Source organism: Leguminivora glycinivorella, chromosome 12 (genome assembly GCF_023078275.1).
Source record: "Leguminivora glycinivorella isolate SPB_JAAS2020 chromosome 12, LegGlyc_1.1, whole genome shotgun sequence".
Lineage (NCBI taxonomy): Eukaryota > Metazoa > Arthropoda > Insecta > Lepidoptera > Tortricidae > Leguminivora > Leguminivora glycinivorella.
The window spans coordinates 182709-199336 of NC_062982.1; the positions used below are offsets into that span (position 1 = coordinate 182709).

Here is a 16628-nt window from a genome sequence, read left to right on the forward strand (position 1 = left end):
TCCGCCATCCGATATCGGATCGGATAATGTGAAAACGCACTAATAAAACATTTTTCCCCTCACTAGCTCGGAAACACGTGTTTTGTCCTTTAATACCAGCTGGTAAAAACGCATTTTATCCACTAGTGGGTAAAGTAATTTGACCTTGAATAAAGTCAAATTAACTGCTTTAAAATTGATAAAAGTAGGTGAATCTAGTAATAAAGACGATTTACCACCTGTGGAACTACTGGCAGCAGTGATAAACGCATTTTTTGCGTTGTAGTTTCCTCGCTATAGTGAGGGGAAAAGTTTTGTGTTACACTCGGGTGCAAATGTATTTTACTTCTCGTGTGTTAAAAAACTCGCAAGTTCAGGATTCTATTCTCGAACCACTCGCTTCGCTCGTGGTTCAACTATAGAATCCTTTCACATGCTCATTTTTCAATTCCACACTCGGCGTTAAAATACAACTTTGCCCCCTCAAATAACTATTTTTCCATTTTTTATTTTTGCACTTTGTTGGCGTGATTGATATAAGTACATATTGGTACCAAATTTCAGCTTTCTAGTGCTAACGGTTACTGAGATTATCCGCGGACGGACGGACGGACGGACGGACGGACGGGACAGACGGGCAGACAGACAGACAGACATGGCGAAACTATAAGGGTTCCTAGTTGACTACGGAACCCTAAAAACGAACATTACCTACATCGATTGGTAATAGCAATAAGGCATTTCCAACCACTACTTTCCTTGATTATTATTTACCTATTTGTTACGATAGTAACAGTCACTCATTAGTTCTAAAACGATGTCCCAGATAGATTAATGCGGCAGATAATTTTAAATATCTAGAATTATCTAGAACCACAGATTAATAATAAGTTACTAACGAAACTAGAACTATGAACCGTCACTGCGGTTGTATATTTTATAGAACCACTAGCTTTTGCCCGCGGCTTCGCTCGCTTTAGAAAGAGACAAAAAGTAGCCTATCATCATCATCATCATATCAGCCCTTTATCGCAGACTCTGAGCATAGGCCTCTCTTCTAGTACGCCACTTGTCCCGGTCCTGGGCTAGTCTCATCCAGTTGTGACTCGCTATTTTCCGGATGTCATCGACCCAACGAGCCAACGGATGCCAGGCATTCCTTACATATGTAAGCGGCCACCACTCCGTTAACATTTTAATCCATCTGCCATCACTCTGCCTAGCAACATGTCCCGCCCAACTCCACTTTAGTTTTGTAATAACGAAACATCGTATTGTTTGCCGAGACCCTGGAAGGTCTCCAAGACATGGTTGAAAATCTGTACTCCATCTCTCAATGGATTCGGTTGAAATCAGTGAAATCACCAGACGTTTGTCTTTTCGTGGCTGGATTAGTTTATGGAGATTTCCCGCTGAGCATGAAACGCGTGATGTTTCGTGACGCTAACTTTACATAATACAAACAGCTTATACAGCAAAGAATTTTAATTAGCCTCTACTCACCAGGTAAAACCCCGCCTGCGTCAACTGTGCGTGTATAAGTAGTATAAAACGCTTTTACCTAACTAGGTAGGTACCTAATACTAATACTACCTAAATAACTAAGTCGCCGAGGGTTAACCCACCATTTTATATGGAATTTGACAGTTCACAGCCCACTAACCCTGAGTTAAGCCGGTGGTGCAAGTGGCCCTTACAGTTATTGACCTATTAGCAATGCTAATATGATAATTATGGCTTCCTCCGCTGAACGTAAAAAATCTTTAATCGATATAAACTCAATCGTCTATTATCCTGCCCTTGCACAGGTGTTTGCGAAATATTCTTGGCCGTTTTAAGCTAGGAACATACTACGCGGACGTCCGTCGTAAAACGACCGCGACCGCGACCTATCAGTGTGCACGGAACAAAACATCCAAGGAGCCAGATTTCGATCGGACGTCCGTGCGCTCAAGGCCACGTCCGCGTCCGTCGACCGATAGTTTGCACGGTTATGTGTATTTCCATTGTCCAGATTCCCGTCCGCGGTCGATTTACGACGGACGTCCGCGTAGTGTGTTCCTAGCTTTAGTGTTAGAAATCCTGCAGGGACAGTTTCATACGTCTGGTTTCTGTGATCCTTCCGGCTATTATGAGTCCAGTTATTCCGCATTCGATGCATGCTTACTCGTCAATTTGACTTGAGAGACATGACCAAACCTGTTATAGGACTCGGCCGTATTCTGAGCTTCATCTATCTATATCTGAGGTTGATCTTTGGTGAATTGTCAAAAGGATATCTCTTCTCTTCAGAGTTTAGTCTTACAACGAAGACAACTGCAATTGAAAGAGTTTCGTAAAAGTTATTGTTACTTTTTTGTAGATTTACATTAAAAAATGACTGCATTTCCGCTAAGCAAGAATGTCCCCAAATGTAGTGGTGATTTCCCGTTCGCAGATATTAATCGGTTTGACGCTGATGGCGTGGGTGGTGGGGCGCGCGCGGCGCGAGCTGGCGGGCGCGCTGGCGCTGGCGGCGGCCGAGGAGCGCCGCCCGCTCAGGATGTGCTGACGCGTTTGTACCGCACGCACAGTTACGGGGATACGCAGGTGCATCCATTTCCTTTGCTAACTTTGTTCCTTCAAACCGCAACGGGAAGCGAATGTGCTAACGCCCTTATACCAGAGTAACAGGGATATGGAGGGTTTTTCATCTCCTTTGCTAACTTTTCTCCTTCAAATCGTATTACTAGGCTTGCACTTTATTTCACACCAGTAAGGGGGGTACGCAGGTGCATCCATTTCCAAGTTCGTAGACGTTCCTATTATACCACACCATTATGTATCCATGTAGCAGGTTTTTCGATTCCCTTATATTCTGCATATCACTGCTGTCATATGCTCCTCAAAACATGGTAGGCTAGGCTAGTGGCATGGTGTTTTATAGCAACCTAATAATCGGGGTAAACAAGATTTTCCTTTGCTACCCATGATTCTTGAACTGAATATATGCTAGTCTTGTGTACATTCGTAAATTACAGCGTATTAGTATGTAATATGCTTACGCTCGTGTAGCACGGGGATGCGCAGGCATTTCCTTTGCTGACTATATACTAGCTTTAGTGTCTGTTTCAGACTATTATTTATTATAGTGCAATATCTAAGAAACAACGCTTTTGGTGGCTAAACAGACCTGTACCAGAGCTACATACTTTGCTTACTGGACGTTGATGAAGAAAAAGGTTCTTGGTTCTATAAGGTGGACTTTCTGCTGAAAAGACATAAATTTATTTATTTCAAAGGCAAGGTTTCGAAATCGTCCTCTAAGACGGATCCTTTTCGCTTTTCGCTAAACATCCAAGTATACCGAGTATAGTATACTCCTTCCCAGTTCCAACCTTGCTAGTGCTAGTATATTGTGTAGATTGGTTGCCACTTTCCACGGAGGAAAGACCGCACTCACGGTAAGTCGAGATCTTGTACAAAATCTCGATTACATATAAATTGCGCTTTACTAACTGGGACGGGACGCAGACTTTTTATACTAACCTCTTTCTGTAGGCTTTCGAAACCTTTTATCTACTATGTAAATACCTAGTAGATTTAGCCGTCACATTTGTTGCAACTTGTACGGGCAAGGAGGATATCTGAATAAAATTATTTACATTAAATAAATGTCATATACAAAGAAAAAGTGACCAAGTAGTGATAGTAGTGTTACTACTTAAAAATACAAATTAAAATATTTTCAAATGAGAATAATTTAATTTGTTCTAAGATTTGCACGGCAGCGCCATCTCTCTTCGCTAGCTCGTAATCACATGTGTTGATTCAGTTAGGAGGTCGAACTAGTTTCGGTTCTACCTCAGAGATGGCGGGGGGCGCCAAGCCTTCGGTAATTGTGTCATATACTTGGAAATTTCGACCCTTGCTTTCGTGATCCGATGGCCGAGTGGTTTTACAGGCATCCGTCCGGTTAACGGAGTACGCTGGTTCGTTTCCAGCTCGGAACACTTGGAGGCCTTGGTCACTTTTTCTTTGTATATGACATTTATTTAATGTTTATAGTATAATAGTAGTGTTACTACTTAAAAATACAAATTAAAATATTTTCAAATGAGAATAATTTAATTTGTTCTAAAATTATTTACATTAATTACTGTAAAATGGGAATATTATCACTAAAAATAAACAAATGTAAATGTTATATAATAGTAAATGTGCATATGCTCAGGAAAATAGACGTAATACATAAATAGTACTCAGATAGTTTACGCTATGAACCTAACGAAGTTCGCTGACCTTTAATTATCAGTTATCACCAAATTTCAAGGCCGACTATTTAATACCGCATACTATCCATGGACACTCCCGGCGAATACTTATCTTATCATTATCACCGTCATTTGGCGTTATCATGTCATGTGCATGACGAGCGTGATGTTTACACAAACCACGCTGGTGATGACTGATTATGATCCAACCTTATTATAAAGAGGGTAAAGTCACAGTCAGTAAAGTTTTCTTGGTACACTCTGACTATCTAAGTATCTACAGATATATTCGTAGCTTAAAAATGTTTCCTGATTTGTGAACTTGAGATGAATGCCAAGGTACGAGATATCTTTCTGTAAATGTTTGTTTGCTAGTCTGGACTCTTGAATTCATATAAAAATAAAACTATGGAAACGGATTATATCGCGTATAATGAATTTACAATATAATCCGTTTCCATAGTTTTATCTCATTCATGAGTAACTATCGCGGTAACCGAAAACAATCCATACTAATATTATAAATGGGAAAGTGTGTGTGTGTCTGTTTGTTTGTCCGTCTTTCACGGCAAAACGGAGCGACGAATTGACGTGATGTTTTAGGTGGAGATAGTTTAAGAGATGGAGAGTGACATGGCTACTTTTTGTCTCTTTCTAACGCGAGGGAAGCCGCGAGGAAAATGCTAGTTTAATATAAAAGTTGATAAGCGACGTTTAAAACAACCTTTATTCGTGTATTCGAGGCAGAACTTGTTACAGTTTTCGTACTTGTTCGACAGGTTTTGAAGCTGAACGTATATTATCTATATGTTATCTCTGAACCTGTTACTTTATTTACTTAGGTTGTCACAGACTCGCGTCACGGGTGCCTGAGTCCAGGCTTCTTTCACATTTACTATAAGCCCAGCATTTGGCTGTGACCCACTGACTATCAGGACGATGTCAGGCTTAAGCCAAAAGTAACAACACCAAAGGCGTCTGGCGTACTGCCGTGTACCCCATTTACGTTTCAGTGACACATCGTGCAGAATACAGAGCATTGCTGTCCTAGATATCAAAATGAGCCCGCAGTGAGGCCGCTCAACGCATGAAAGCAATGACATTTGTCACCGCGCGCCCTTTCCATTGTGCATTAGTTCCGATCGACAAATCCCCGAACATCTAGAGCGGACAGGATGGGACATTCACTCTGAACACTAATCTGACACTTAAATAGCATTTTATTTCGGTTAGTAGTACTAACTTAGTGCCTGACCGTACCCGGTTATTTAAACTACCTGATCTAGGTCCAAAAGAGAGGTGGCATTGTGAATGACATTTCACTTTGCGTGGCCTACCACGAAGAGCCCAAAGCCCAACTAGTGAAGTTAGGTACCTTCACCATGTAGAAAACCGTAACCAACTAACATTAGACCCTACATGTTCCTTACGATGAGAACCATTAGGTCCATTAGTTGCTTTAGAGATGGGTAACTACCCACCCGACGGTGGGTATTTACCGGGTAAATACCCGATATTTACCTACCCGCGGGTAAATACGCGGGTATTTTCATTTTTCTTCCAAATTTGACGTTTTTAAATGGTGTTTGGGCTAAAATAGATTAATTTAAGTCAGTCTTTGTAATTGTACACATAATGTTTATTCAAATTGGGAACGAAATAGGTTGCTATAAGATAAAATGTGATTTTAGTGTATCACTCCAACTATAAAAATCGTGTAATGTCATTCTCTGACATACGGAAATAATTTCAAATGCTTTTAGTATAAATTATAAGTTTGATAAATTAAAACTGTAAATAAAAATATGTGAATAAAAATATTTTACAAATCTCTTTTTCAAGCTCATAACTCATACATAGTATGTTTTATGACAAAAATGCATATAAACTTTTTTGTAGGAAATTGTGTCTACTTTAGTTCGTACATACAATACTTTTCGATATTAATGATAGTTTCCATGAAATATGAAAAAAAAATATTGGGGTCCGCAACGCGCATATAATACCTCTGGAGTTGCAGTACTTACAGCGTATTAAACTCCACTATCTCGTAGGTTTTACCCACATAAAGATTTCTACTACAATAAGTTTTTGTGCGTTTGTTCAAGACACTGGTGAGCTTAAGACTTAGAAAAACGTTACGAAAAATTTCAGAGATTAAGAATAATTAACATTCATTATAAATTATAATTAATTTTATAAAATTATCTTTAATAAAGATAAAGAGGCATAAAATAATTCCTCCGGTCAAAGCTTTAATACAATTTTTGAAGTACCTACATATGTATATTTCAGTCCATCAAACGATGTTCTGAAATTTCTAAATAAATAATACATTTTCTAAATAAATAGGTACCTAAATACATCTTACAAGACATAACAAGTACTGCAATATGTAAAGGCTAACGTGCAAACTGTCTATTTCCAGATCATAATCGGCGTGACGCTGATGGTGTGGGTGGTGCAGAAGGCGCGCAAGGAGCTGACGCTGGCCATCATGGCGGTGGAGCTGGGCCGCGAGACGCCGTCCACCAGCAGCTCCAGCTAGCCCACGGCGCCCGAGGACGGCGCCTCCAGCGTCGCCAGCTAGCCAGCTAGCCAGGAGGCGTGTGTCCAGCCCGTGCTGATTGAGGCAGGGAACCTTTTCTCCCTAGCAGCTTCAGAAAACACTCCGGCCTGTCTCGCCAAAGAATGGAGTGAAGACTGCTGTATGAGCCCTCGGCGCCAGTGGTTTCGTGGCCTACTTGACAGCTAGCTACAGAGTCTGACGGGGCAAGTAGACGGGAACGGATAGCTAAGGGCGCAGTATCAAGCTCGCCGCAACAGTGAAGCGGATCAACCTCCGGGTAACAGTGTAGCTATATAGTGATGTTGGGGTATAGTATAGGGTGGTGGGCCTGAAAGGTGGACCTGTGATATTAGACTAAGTTAGGTACCCGGGAGGTCCGTAGATGGTCGCTTTTATCGTCGACGTGGCCTTCACTTTCTAGCAATGAAGACGAATGGCACGTGATACGTGAGATGTGCTGCCGTCTGTACGTGTACACTCAGGCCGGTAGTGAAGAAAAATAGAAGGACAATATGGGATTGATCGTAGGACGTGCTGACGACTGTACAGTTGTAAATAACCTATCAGAGAAATGCTCATATTCGACCTACATACAAGTCAGACCTTAATATTGGTCGTTTAAACTATTTAACGTATAAAGATGTTATTATAACATAATTTCGGGATATTATAAGAACTTCCAGTGATCTCTTCTATAATATTAGGAACATTCGTTTGACTGATGCAGTTAATTCAGGTAGGCAATGCTAACGAATCTTGTAAAAAGTACTTTGTACCATCTTTCGCACTGTTAACCTTATTGCAAAGAGATATAGTCCGGTGATTACTTGAGTGTTGCGTTTGCGTTTTAGGACTATTAATTTTGCTACATCAATTAATAACACATCTAATCTGTTTATGATACACGGATTGAATAATACTTGTCCCTAACATAATAATTACACGCACGTCTCTTGAGCCCAAATCTTCGGGCAGTACCTTAGAGAAACATGAGTGAGACATGATGAAACAATGCCATCGTTCCATATTGGAGTGATTACAAAGTGGCACGCGACCGTAGGCGTGCATTACAGTTCGCGGGTGACATGTCTAATGTGTAATGTATCGGATAAAAATGCGTCGATGCGTCGATGCCGATCGAGCTGGCGAATCGCCAACATCCAACATGCCGCCGCCGCGCGCCGAGGCAGACCGGGCACTAGATATTGCTTACTCCGCAGGGAGCTCTGAATCGAATGAACGAGGCGATGCTATACGAGTAGGAAAGGTGAACCCTGGTGGTAGACGTCCTTCTACTAAATAAATTCATTCGTATGTAACTTATTTATCAATTGCAGATTATGGTTCTAATTGCTTGTGAGTCATATAGGTAATAAGAAAATGCAACCATCATTAATCGGCCATTCTCATATCTTTATGTCACAGCCTTTTATTTTAGGACTGTCGAATAATCGACGGTTGCAGATTTCTGATCAGTCCTTAATATTACTTCCCGCAAAGAAACGACGGAACCAAATACCTAAATATAAGATGTGCTCACACTTCGATTATTGACTTCTGCAACTTCTAGAATTGTTATAGAATGTATATTATCTAATCGTAGTTTTTCCATTCAAGGTACATTTGTAGGTAAACAAATATCTTACTATTTTTTTAAGTATTTTGTCCTTGTAGCCTCTTTAACAATTACATTTCTGATATTAATGAATGTTGCCAAAGTACGGCCGTAGCGAGAGATTTCGTATTTTAGTATTTAAAAAGTTTACTTTTGAAACGTGATTTTATTTTCTATGATTATGAATGAAACCACTTGACCATGTTTAGACAAAATGACTATGACTTCTTCATCTAGACCAATATGTGGCAAAAATATATGAACATTAGGGATTGCCATCGAGTCAGTGTTCAGATGTTTTTGCCTGTTTGGTAAAATTTGGCATTTAATCTTATGAACTCGAGACTAAGTAACCGATATGTAAAATAATTATTTATTGATCTTAGTATGTAAGCTCCTTGTAATGTATCGTAACATAAGTAGGTGTATAGTATAATGAATAAATTCAACTTTTGTTGATAATATTAACTTTTCAAATCATAATAATTATGTTTGTTTTAGAATCATAATGGGTACAAAAAAATGAGATATTGTAATGAAACCCAAACTTTGGATTTGAGGCATACATTTGCATTCGCCAACGCGCTTTTCGTCGGAAATACCTAACAGACAGTTGCACGGGCCTCGGGCGCGGCTCGGTTAGCTTTCGTCTTCAATTCAACAATCCCTTGTTCTTCCTTTCACAACGTTCAAGACTGATTGTTTCGTGTTTGCTTGAGAAGCTTTGTTTACTTTGCTATTGTTGTCTGCAATTTAGCATTAGATACCGTGGACACAATTATCTTACCATCCGTGAACCTCATGGCAAAGACAGAACCTCATCCAAAAGGAGCCAATTAAAGGTATTGCTGTTATAATACCTACCACTCGCTGGTAGTAGCGAGTGGCTGGACAATTGTAGGTACATAATATTTATTACACCAATTCTTTCAATAGCGCTGAGTCTGAACAAGCAAAATCTAAGTTTGTTATTAAAACTAATCTTAATTTACACTTTGATTGCTTTAGCATCAATATTAATTAATGGTACATGCATGTAATTGACATTAAGCCTTATTCTAAAGACATAGGATTGACAGTGGCCCGGTAAGATGGCTGCTCTGAGTGGGCACGAGTAGCTAATCAATCGTTATCGTGGCATGTTATCGTCCTTATCGTGCAACAACAGCACTAACGTGCTTTCAATTAGCATCCACCTAGTGTTTCACTTCGTGTGCGAAACGCAATCGCCTTTCAATTTGTTACGGACAAAATGAATATAATTATAAAGCTGAGTTTAGACCGGCAAGTTATTGCTGCAAGTTTTGAGACAGAAGTATATGCAAGAAAGAGATGCAGATATTTGCCACTCACTCTTACCTATAGTTGCGTCTCAAAACTTGCAGCAATAACTTGTTGGTCTAAACTCTTTAGCTATCGTTCCTAACGTATAACACCTAAACCTCTATCTATTATAATAAATAATAATAATTGAGCCAACTGCGGGGCACTGGCCTCCTGAGCCTCCTCTCGTGCATTAGAGGGCTCGGGCTGTAGTCCCCACGCTAGACCTAAACCTAGACAATGACCTATACTTTTCTGTAATTTAGTCCTTGCTTGATTATAAATTGAGGTATTTTGAATTGAAACCGAAGTCGGCAGAAGGTTGATAAATGATAATTAATGTAAGATATTCCCTTTTTATCTGGTCTCTTCTGGTCTTATTCATAGCCCTTAATATAGTCTCTTCTTGCAACGAAATTCTAAAACTATCATTAAATGCAAATAATTGTTAAAATGTATTTTAATTATTTCTATATGCACAATGACAGGGACCCAGTCTGTATCTTAAGTATTTAAATAAATGTAAACAAAATCTACCCTCAACAAGTCAACAGGCTAAGTTGAGGATAAATGACAACATCAAACGACCAAATATAAGAGCCACAAGAGGGTTAAAGACGGTGACTCAGCGGCAGATCCGATTGGTTTTTATATTCCGTTGGTTAACCGACAAATGGTGTAACTACCCGAAAATGTACTAATTATTTGTTTATTTTCTTTTAAATACCTAAACACTACACTAATTAAAAGCCTAATCTGTATGTACAAACGACTTGTGCTATGAATGTTAATCACCCTGTATATTTCTGTCTATGGAAATTTATCTGCTGCTTACTCTATCATAATCACAAAACATGTGATTTTACTCGGCTAACAAAATTATTGAAGTCACTAATTTTTGCGCTCTTTCTAATGGAAAAGTTACTAATGTACAACAGTAGTAAAGATGTTAAATCTGTATTACTCTACCATAAGTGAGCACTTGCTTCCCCTCATTACCTACCCCTTGTAGACTCCTCAACTTCAGATAGACTGCAACCCACCCCTGCCGAAGTGCAGTTGATATACAAGTGGCAGTGGGAGGGGGCCTGCAGCCTGTCTGGATCCAAGGAGATGGCATAGTGTAATACACTGTATGCAGGTCCCCCCTATATAATACTAGATGTATTGTTGTACGCATGTAAGTTTAAGGTGGCTCGCCTAGGTTACCCGAAGCTCAGGCTGCGTTAGATGGCGTTAATCTGCAAATTACCAGTCTTATTTTTTTTGTGGAGTCGTACAGGCATTTATATACTTTCAATTATGCTTCGCGAACATTTAATATTAAAATTAACGTATTACAACAAACATTCAACTTCTCATTGTAACGTTAATCCCCTTAATGTAAATAAATTTACTATTTTACACTATTTTTAAGTACCACTCACACATACAAACAGTGTTTTTGTATTCCTTCTAGTCGATAATTTCACGCGGCGACAGCTTGTTTAAATAGCCTTGCGGTAAATACGTGCCATCGCATGATTTGCATGGAAGTACTGGGTTCGAATCCAGGACTTTTTCTCTTTTTTTTTTTAATACTACGTCGGTGGCAAACAAGCATACAGTCCGCCTGATGGAAAGCGGTCACCGTAACCTATGGACGCCTGCAACTCGAAGAGTGTCGCTTGCGCGTTGCCGCCCCATTAGAACTTGTACACTCCCCTTTGCTGCGTATGCACAGCAAAAAGGAGTGTACAAGTTCAAAGGAGGGTTTGGGTTGCCGACGACTCAAAGGACAATAGACGGAACAAATTAGTTCCGTAAGTCCTCCCGTCGTCAGCACCCCGCACCCTCGTTGAGCTCTGGCAGCCTTACTCACCGGCAGGAACACAACACTATGTGACACTATTTTTTGTTCGTCGAACTCAGAATTTCTAACATAATTATCCTAATCTGATATTTAAAAAAAAATCCAAAAAGTATAGATAAATTTTAGTTTCTAAACTACGATCCGAATGATTTTTTTTTCTAATTGTTTATTTTTGATGGAGCAAGGGTATTCAAATCGCTTTTGAAATCTTAAATTAGTAAATGAAAATGCAATAGTTAACTGAGTAACGTAATGCTTTAAAAACTCAAGTGGACTTTTTTTATCTAAGGAGTGATTTCGATAAAATATTATATTTAGCGAGGGTATTAAAAGTTGTGTTTTATATCTCAACTTAATAAATAGAAAATCAAAATGACAATAAAAAAATCAATATGTTCTCTAAGACAAAATTGATACCGTCGGCTCTCCATTCTTGCTCAGTCAATAAAGAAAACGAAATTTATATCCAAAAAAATACAAAAAGTTTATATAATCCTGGGAATCGAACGCACCTTCACGGCGTGACAGACGATTGTTCCCCAACGACGCCATTACATAACACGCTGTTACCGACGAAATTGGGCTATACCTGTGACTATACATATATAATTATTTAAATATAAATAATAATGTCAAATCCATACTAATATTACAAATGGGAAAGGGTGTGTGTCTGTTTGTTTGTCCGTCTTTCACGGCAAAACCGGAGCGACGAATTGACGTGATTATTTAAGGGGATTTAGTTGAAGGGATGGAGAGTGACATAGGCTACTTTTTGTCTCTTTCTTACGCGAGCGAAGCCGCGGTCAAAAGCTAGTTTATTATAAATGGGAAAAGCTGGTTACTCTATAATCTGAAGTGGAAGAATTCGTTGTTTCACCAAAGATAATTTGTGTTTGTTTGTTTGTCCGTCTTTCACGGCCAAACGGAGCGACGGATTGACATGTTTTTTAAGTGGAGATAGTTGAAGGGATGGAGAGTGACATATGCTACTTTTGTCTCTTTCTAACGCAAGCGAAGCCGCGGGCTAAAGCTAGTACAGCACGGGTAGCATGGTCGCGCGATAGACGATAAAATATCAGGCCGTCCCTGTCGCACTATTAGTAAGTGCGATTATAGGGACGGCCAGATGTTTTATCATTTATCGCGCGACCATAATTGCCTGCCTGGATCAGATTATATTGATGATAATTATTATTTGTAACCATTTAGTTAATATTGTCTTCAGTTACCGCGATAGTTAGTTACTCATGAAATAAAAACTATGAAAACGGATTAAATCGTGTATAATGAATTTACAATTTATCCCGACGTTTCGAACACTACAGCGTTCGTGGTCTCTGAGCTCAGCGGGTGACTGAGGAAAAATTACAATGTGCAAAAGCTACCCACATACCTACATACATATTCATATATATAACTATTTAGTTGTTGAAGAAAAACATTCACACAACAATAACATAGGTCAACTAGCTCAGTAAATGTAAGGAAGTCAGCACATTACTAATACTAATACTATGCCACACTATGACCTATGTACCTGACCTAACGTGTAATATTTTATTTTATCAACAAAGGCATAATAAAGATTGTAAAGTATTTTTGTATGAAAATAAAAAATAGGAAAGAAATATAGTAAGAGTCTTTTTTAATAGAATATTTATTCTATTAAAAAATAAAAATAAAACTTAATAAATCCAAAAAAAGTTCAAATTATTAAAAAAGAGCCCGGAATGGAACTCGAGATCTCCTGTTTCATAGTCAATGCATTTGACCGAGACGCCATTTCGATTTACACTAGCAGTGTCGAAATACACGATATGTATCTTTACTGACAAAATGCGTCATTATTTCTGAGTCTGCTTGAGTTAAGTAAACCAATATCTTTAAATAATTACTTGTCAAGAGCCAAGTGTCACTGATGACAATGTCAACTAAAAATGCGCGAAATATGACGGCTCTGTGTCTGTACACAAAATTTGGCACACACATTTTCGTAAAATTAATAAAAAATTCACATGGATTTGTCCATGATTTCTGTATGAAACAATGTATTTCGTTCAATACTGCGACGATGGATAATGTATAGTAGATGTATGCGCATATTTTTATTTAGTTGTAGTGTGCGGTGACTAAATAAATGGTAGATGTTTTTTGTATGGAAAGCGAGCCACCTTAAAGTAAATACCTACTCTTTCGATAACCCGTGTAAAGTTCTGTGCCAAATGTTTTTGTAAATGTGAATATGTGGTTATTAAAATCATTTAATGAATGATGTACATATAAAAAATCATCGGCTTCCGCTTGTTGGCTTATCAATAGCCTTCCCATTTATTTAAAATAAAAATAAATGTAACCCTTTTCAAAACGCTAGAGAGTTCAGAATTCTCAACTGTCATTATTTTTGTAATAATTAAGCAAATCAAGTGGGTAGCAAAAAATTGGCCGATGGGCCGAACTAGAAAATATGCACACATTAACCGCCGATATGAACTCTACATTGTCCCAAAGTTTCATCCTTGAGAATTTGAGGAAGGTCTGGCGGGCCTGGGCTCTGGGTCTATAAATGCATTTATTGTTAACGAATTTATTTTGTTGTTATTATGTTTAATATGATAATTGTTATCTGGCGACTATTTGAGAAATGGTGAACAGTCACAAAGAACTGGTTAAAGGAACCTTAAAATAATAGGATAAATAACTAATAAAGAATTTGTCTTATTCATTTGGTTTTTCTTGATTACCCTTTTCACTAAATACGGAACATTATAAACTCTGCGTAAAAGGGTCTATTAGCACAACGTGAGAGCCTGAGGGAGGGGCTCTCGTCTATCGCTACCTCTATCACGTTCAGATTCATATTGGAAGGACAAAGAGGCCGTTAACTAGGGTTTTCCTTTCTATATCGTATGTAAAAGGACTAAGGTGGAAGTGGCTGAAAGAGATATAAAACAGAGCAGATGAATTAATATCCTATCCTGAGATATTCATTAGTAAGTACGTTTTTGCAAAATAATTTGGTACTTATGCTCGTTACGGTAAAAATAGGAATTGTTAAGTTTTACTCGTCGACTTATAGTTCGGGAAATATTTCTCTAACTATACTCATAAAATACAACGCCAATAGCTAGGGGCGCCACTGTCGCGCAAGAAACAATTACGAAGCCACAATCATTAACAAATACAATTCATCATTAACAATAATTGAATCCCATCAGATCATGATGATTTATAGTCGTAATAATTTTTTTAATCAATACTTTAAAAACTCCTAACAAAGTCTTCAATTTTTTACTTGAACGCGACTTTACTTACGAACGCATGAGTTTTATTATTTTTGAACGCAATTTACGAACTGTCATTTTCATTATCATGGCGGAGGACGAGGACGGTGTATCAAATAAGAAATCGGCCCAAAATTCAAACAATGCTGGGTCTTCTCAGGACAACGAACAGAACAGAACGGATTTGCCATACTTCCCTCGTCTACTAACCCCGGAAACTGACGAAGCGAAGTGTAATAATAGTGAAAACGGCGATGCGTCGCCCGCAGAAGCAAAAAGTTCGTCTTCGAGTGAGTGTTTAGAAGTCGTTTTTTGTCATCTAATGTCGTGTTACTATTTTAGCTAGGGTAAAATAATACACGATTTACTACTTAACTAATTTAATTACTATGAAAAATTGGAATAACAGGTCGCAGAATCTAAATAATATACCTACGTTGAACAGTCTATAACTTAATCTATATTTAGAACAAAGCACTTGGAATTCCGCAACAACGACACTTCCCTTCTAGGTATGTAGGTAGATGCGCGCGGCCAGATGTGGACTCTGCACTCGCAGGTAGCAACTGCGGCTCGAACGGGAGCGTTGATAAGCGCCGTGATGTTGTAGGCAGTTCACCCAATCGGTGTTTTCGCAAATGTCCAGATTCCGGATCCGCTGCTCCCAGTCGTCAACAGCCGGAACTGTGTTCCTGTAACGTACCGGTGCTACGGGTTAGTATGCGTTCTGCTGATTGTTGATGCCATTGTTCAGTGCCACGAGCAAGTAAGAAAGAGAAGTGCCAAAGCCTAATGAATAATGAAGGTTGAGTGTGGCGGAGAACAGAAGCAGAACGGAGTTTACAAGGCAATTGAGTTAATTGAATAGCGCCACGTACATGTACATACGTGACCGCCCGTCAATTGTTGAAATGGCCAATACTTTACTTTACTACGGGTATTAACCGCAACATAACTTATAAGTAAGAAGGAATGTTTTATCGCAAACAAGCACAAGCGCGTTTAGCAACAAAATGCTATGAAGCTTACACACTATTTGAAACTAGATATAAGTTTATAGAAAAATACCTACTTATTTAGTATAAAGTAACTTTTGTTCACACTTACCCAAAAGTGGGGAAATTACAATCAACACAAGGTTTACTTTCACCGTAACTGTTCTTTCACAATATCGGACAAGTACGATATATAATAAATAATATGACAAGGCCCGGAACTCAAAAGCAAAAGGCACAGACACCGCGAAAAAGCGACGCGGCCAGAGGTCTGTGTGACATCTTGCAGAATGACGGCCAAACGCGGGCGTAGGTCGTCGGGGGAATGGCGGTTCAACGGGTTAACCACCAATCATAAGCGGTTAACCGAGTTATTACCATATACGGAGAGCTAAGGCGGCCGTTATCGGTTGCTAAGTACTTCGGTTATAGATGCGCCCTGAGACAGTGCACTTATTAAGTATGTTATTACTTTGTTAATAACGCTACAGATTCCGCCCGCCTCTCCAGGATTTTAGTTACCTAAAAGTAAAATCCGGCTCTATTACGAACGCTACTGCTCATTAGAATACCACCTATCCCTATTTTGTCCATTTCAGATCCTTAATATGCCAAAGTCCGAGGTCATTGCCACTTTTGTCTTGCAAGCGGTATATAAGTGGTGATCTTTTTTCTGTTATCTTGCATTCGACGAATTTAGGAGCTAACTTTTTACAGAAAAAACCATCCTTATCGCTTTGGTAAAAGGTCCGCTTCCA

At 39.0% G+C, this 16628-nt stretch overlaps 1 protein-coding gene and 1 long non-coding RNA gene across 4 annotated transcripts in view; one reads left to right on the forward strand and one right to left on the reverse strand.

Annotated features, from left to right (window-relative positions):
• Positions 1-10553, forward strand: part of LOC125231629 (transmembrane protein 64) — a 47226-nt gene extending 36673 nt beyond the window's left edge. For 2 of the 3 annotated variants that reach the window (XM_048137099.1, XM_048137102.1), the window contains one exon: positions 6661-10553. In XM_048137099.1, the coding sequence (XP_047993056.1) occupies positions 6661-6780 (120 nt within the window). In that variant the 3' untranslated portion in view covers positions 6781-10553. Of the gene's footprint in view, positions 1-2416; positions 2569-6660 lie in introns of all 3 variants that reach the window. The other variant, XM_048137100.1, reaches the window with a different exon arrangement.
• Positions 10554-15238: 4685 nt separating this feature from the next.
• On the reverse strand, positions 15239-16301 carry LOC125231791. The gene is made up of 2 exons (XR_007177667.1): positions 15983-16301; positions 15239-15567 (listed from the first exon to the last, which is right to left on the reverse strand). It is a non-coding gene; the product is annotated as an uncharacterized LOC125231791 (long non-coding RNA).
• Between the last annotated feature and the right edge of the window lie 327 nt (positions 16302-16628).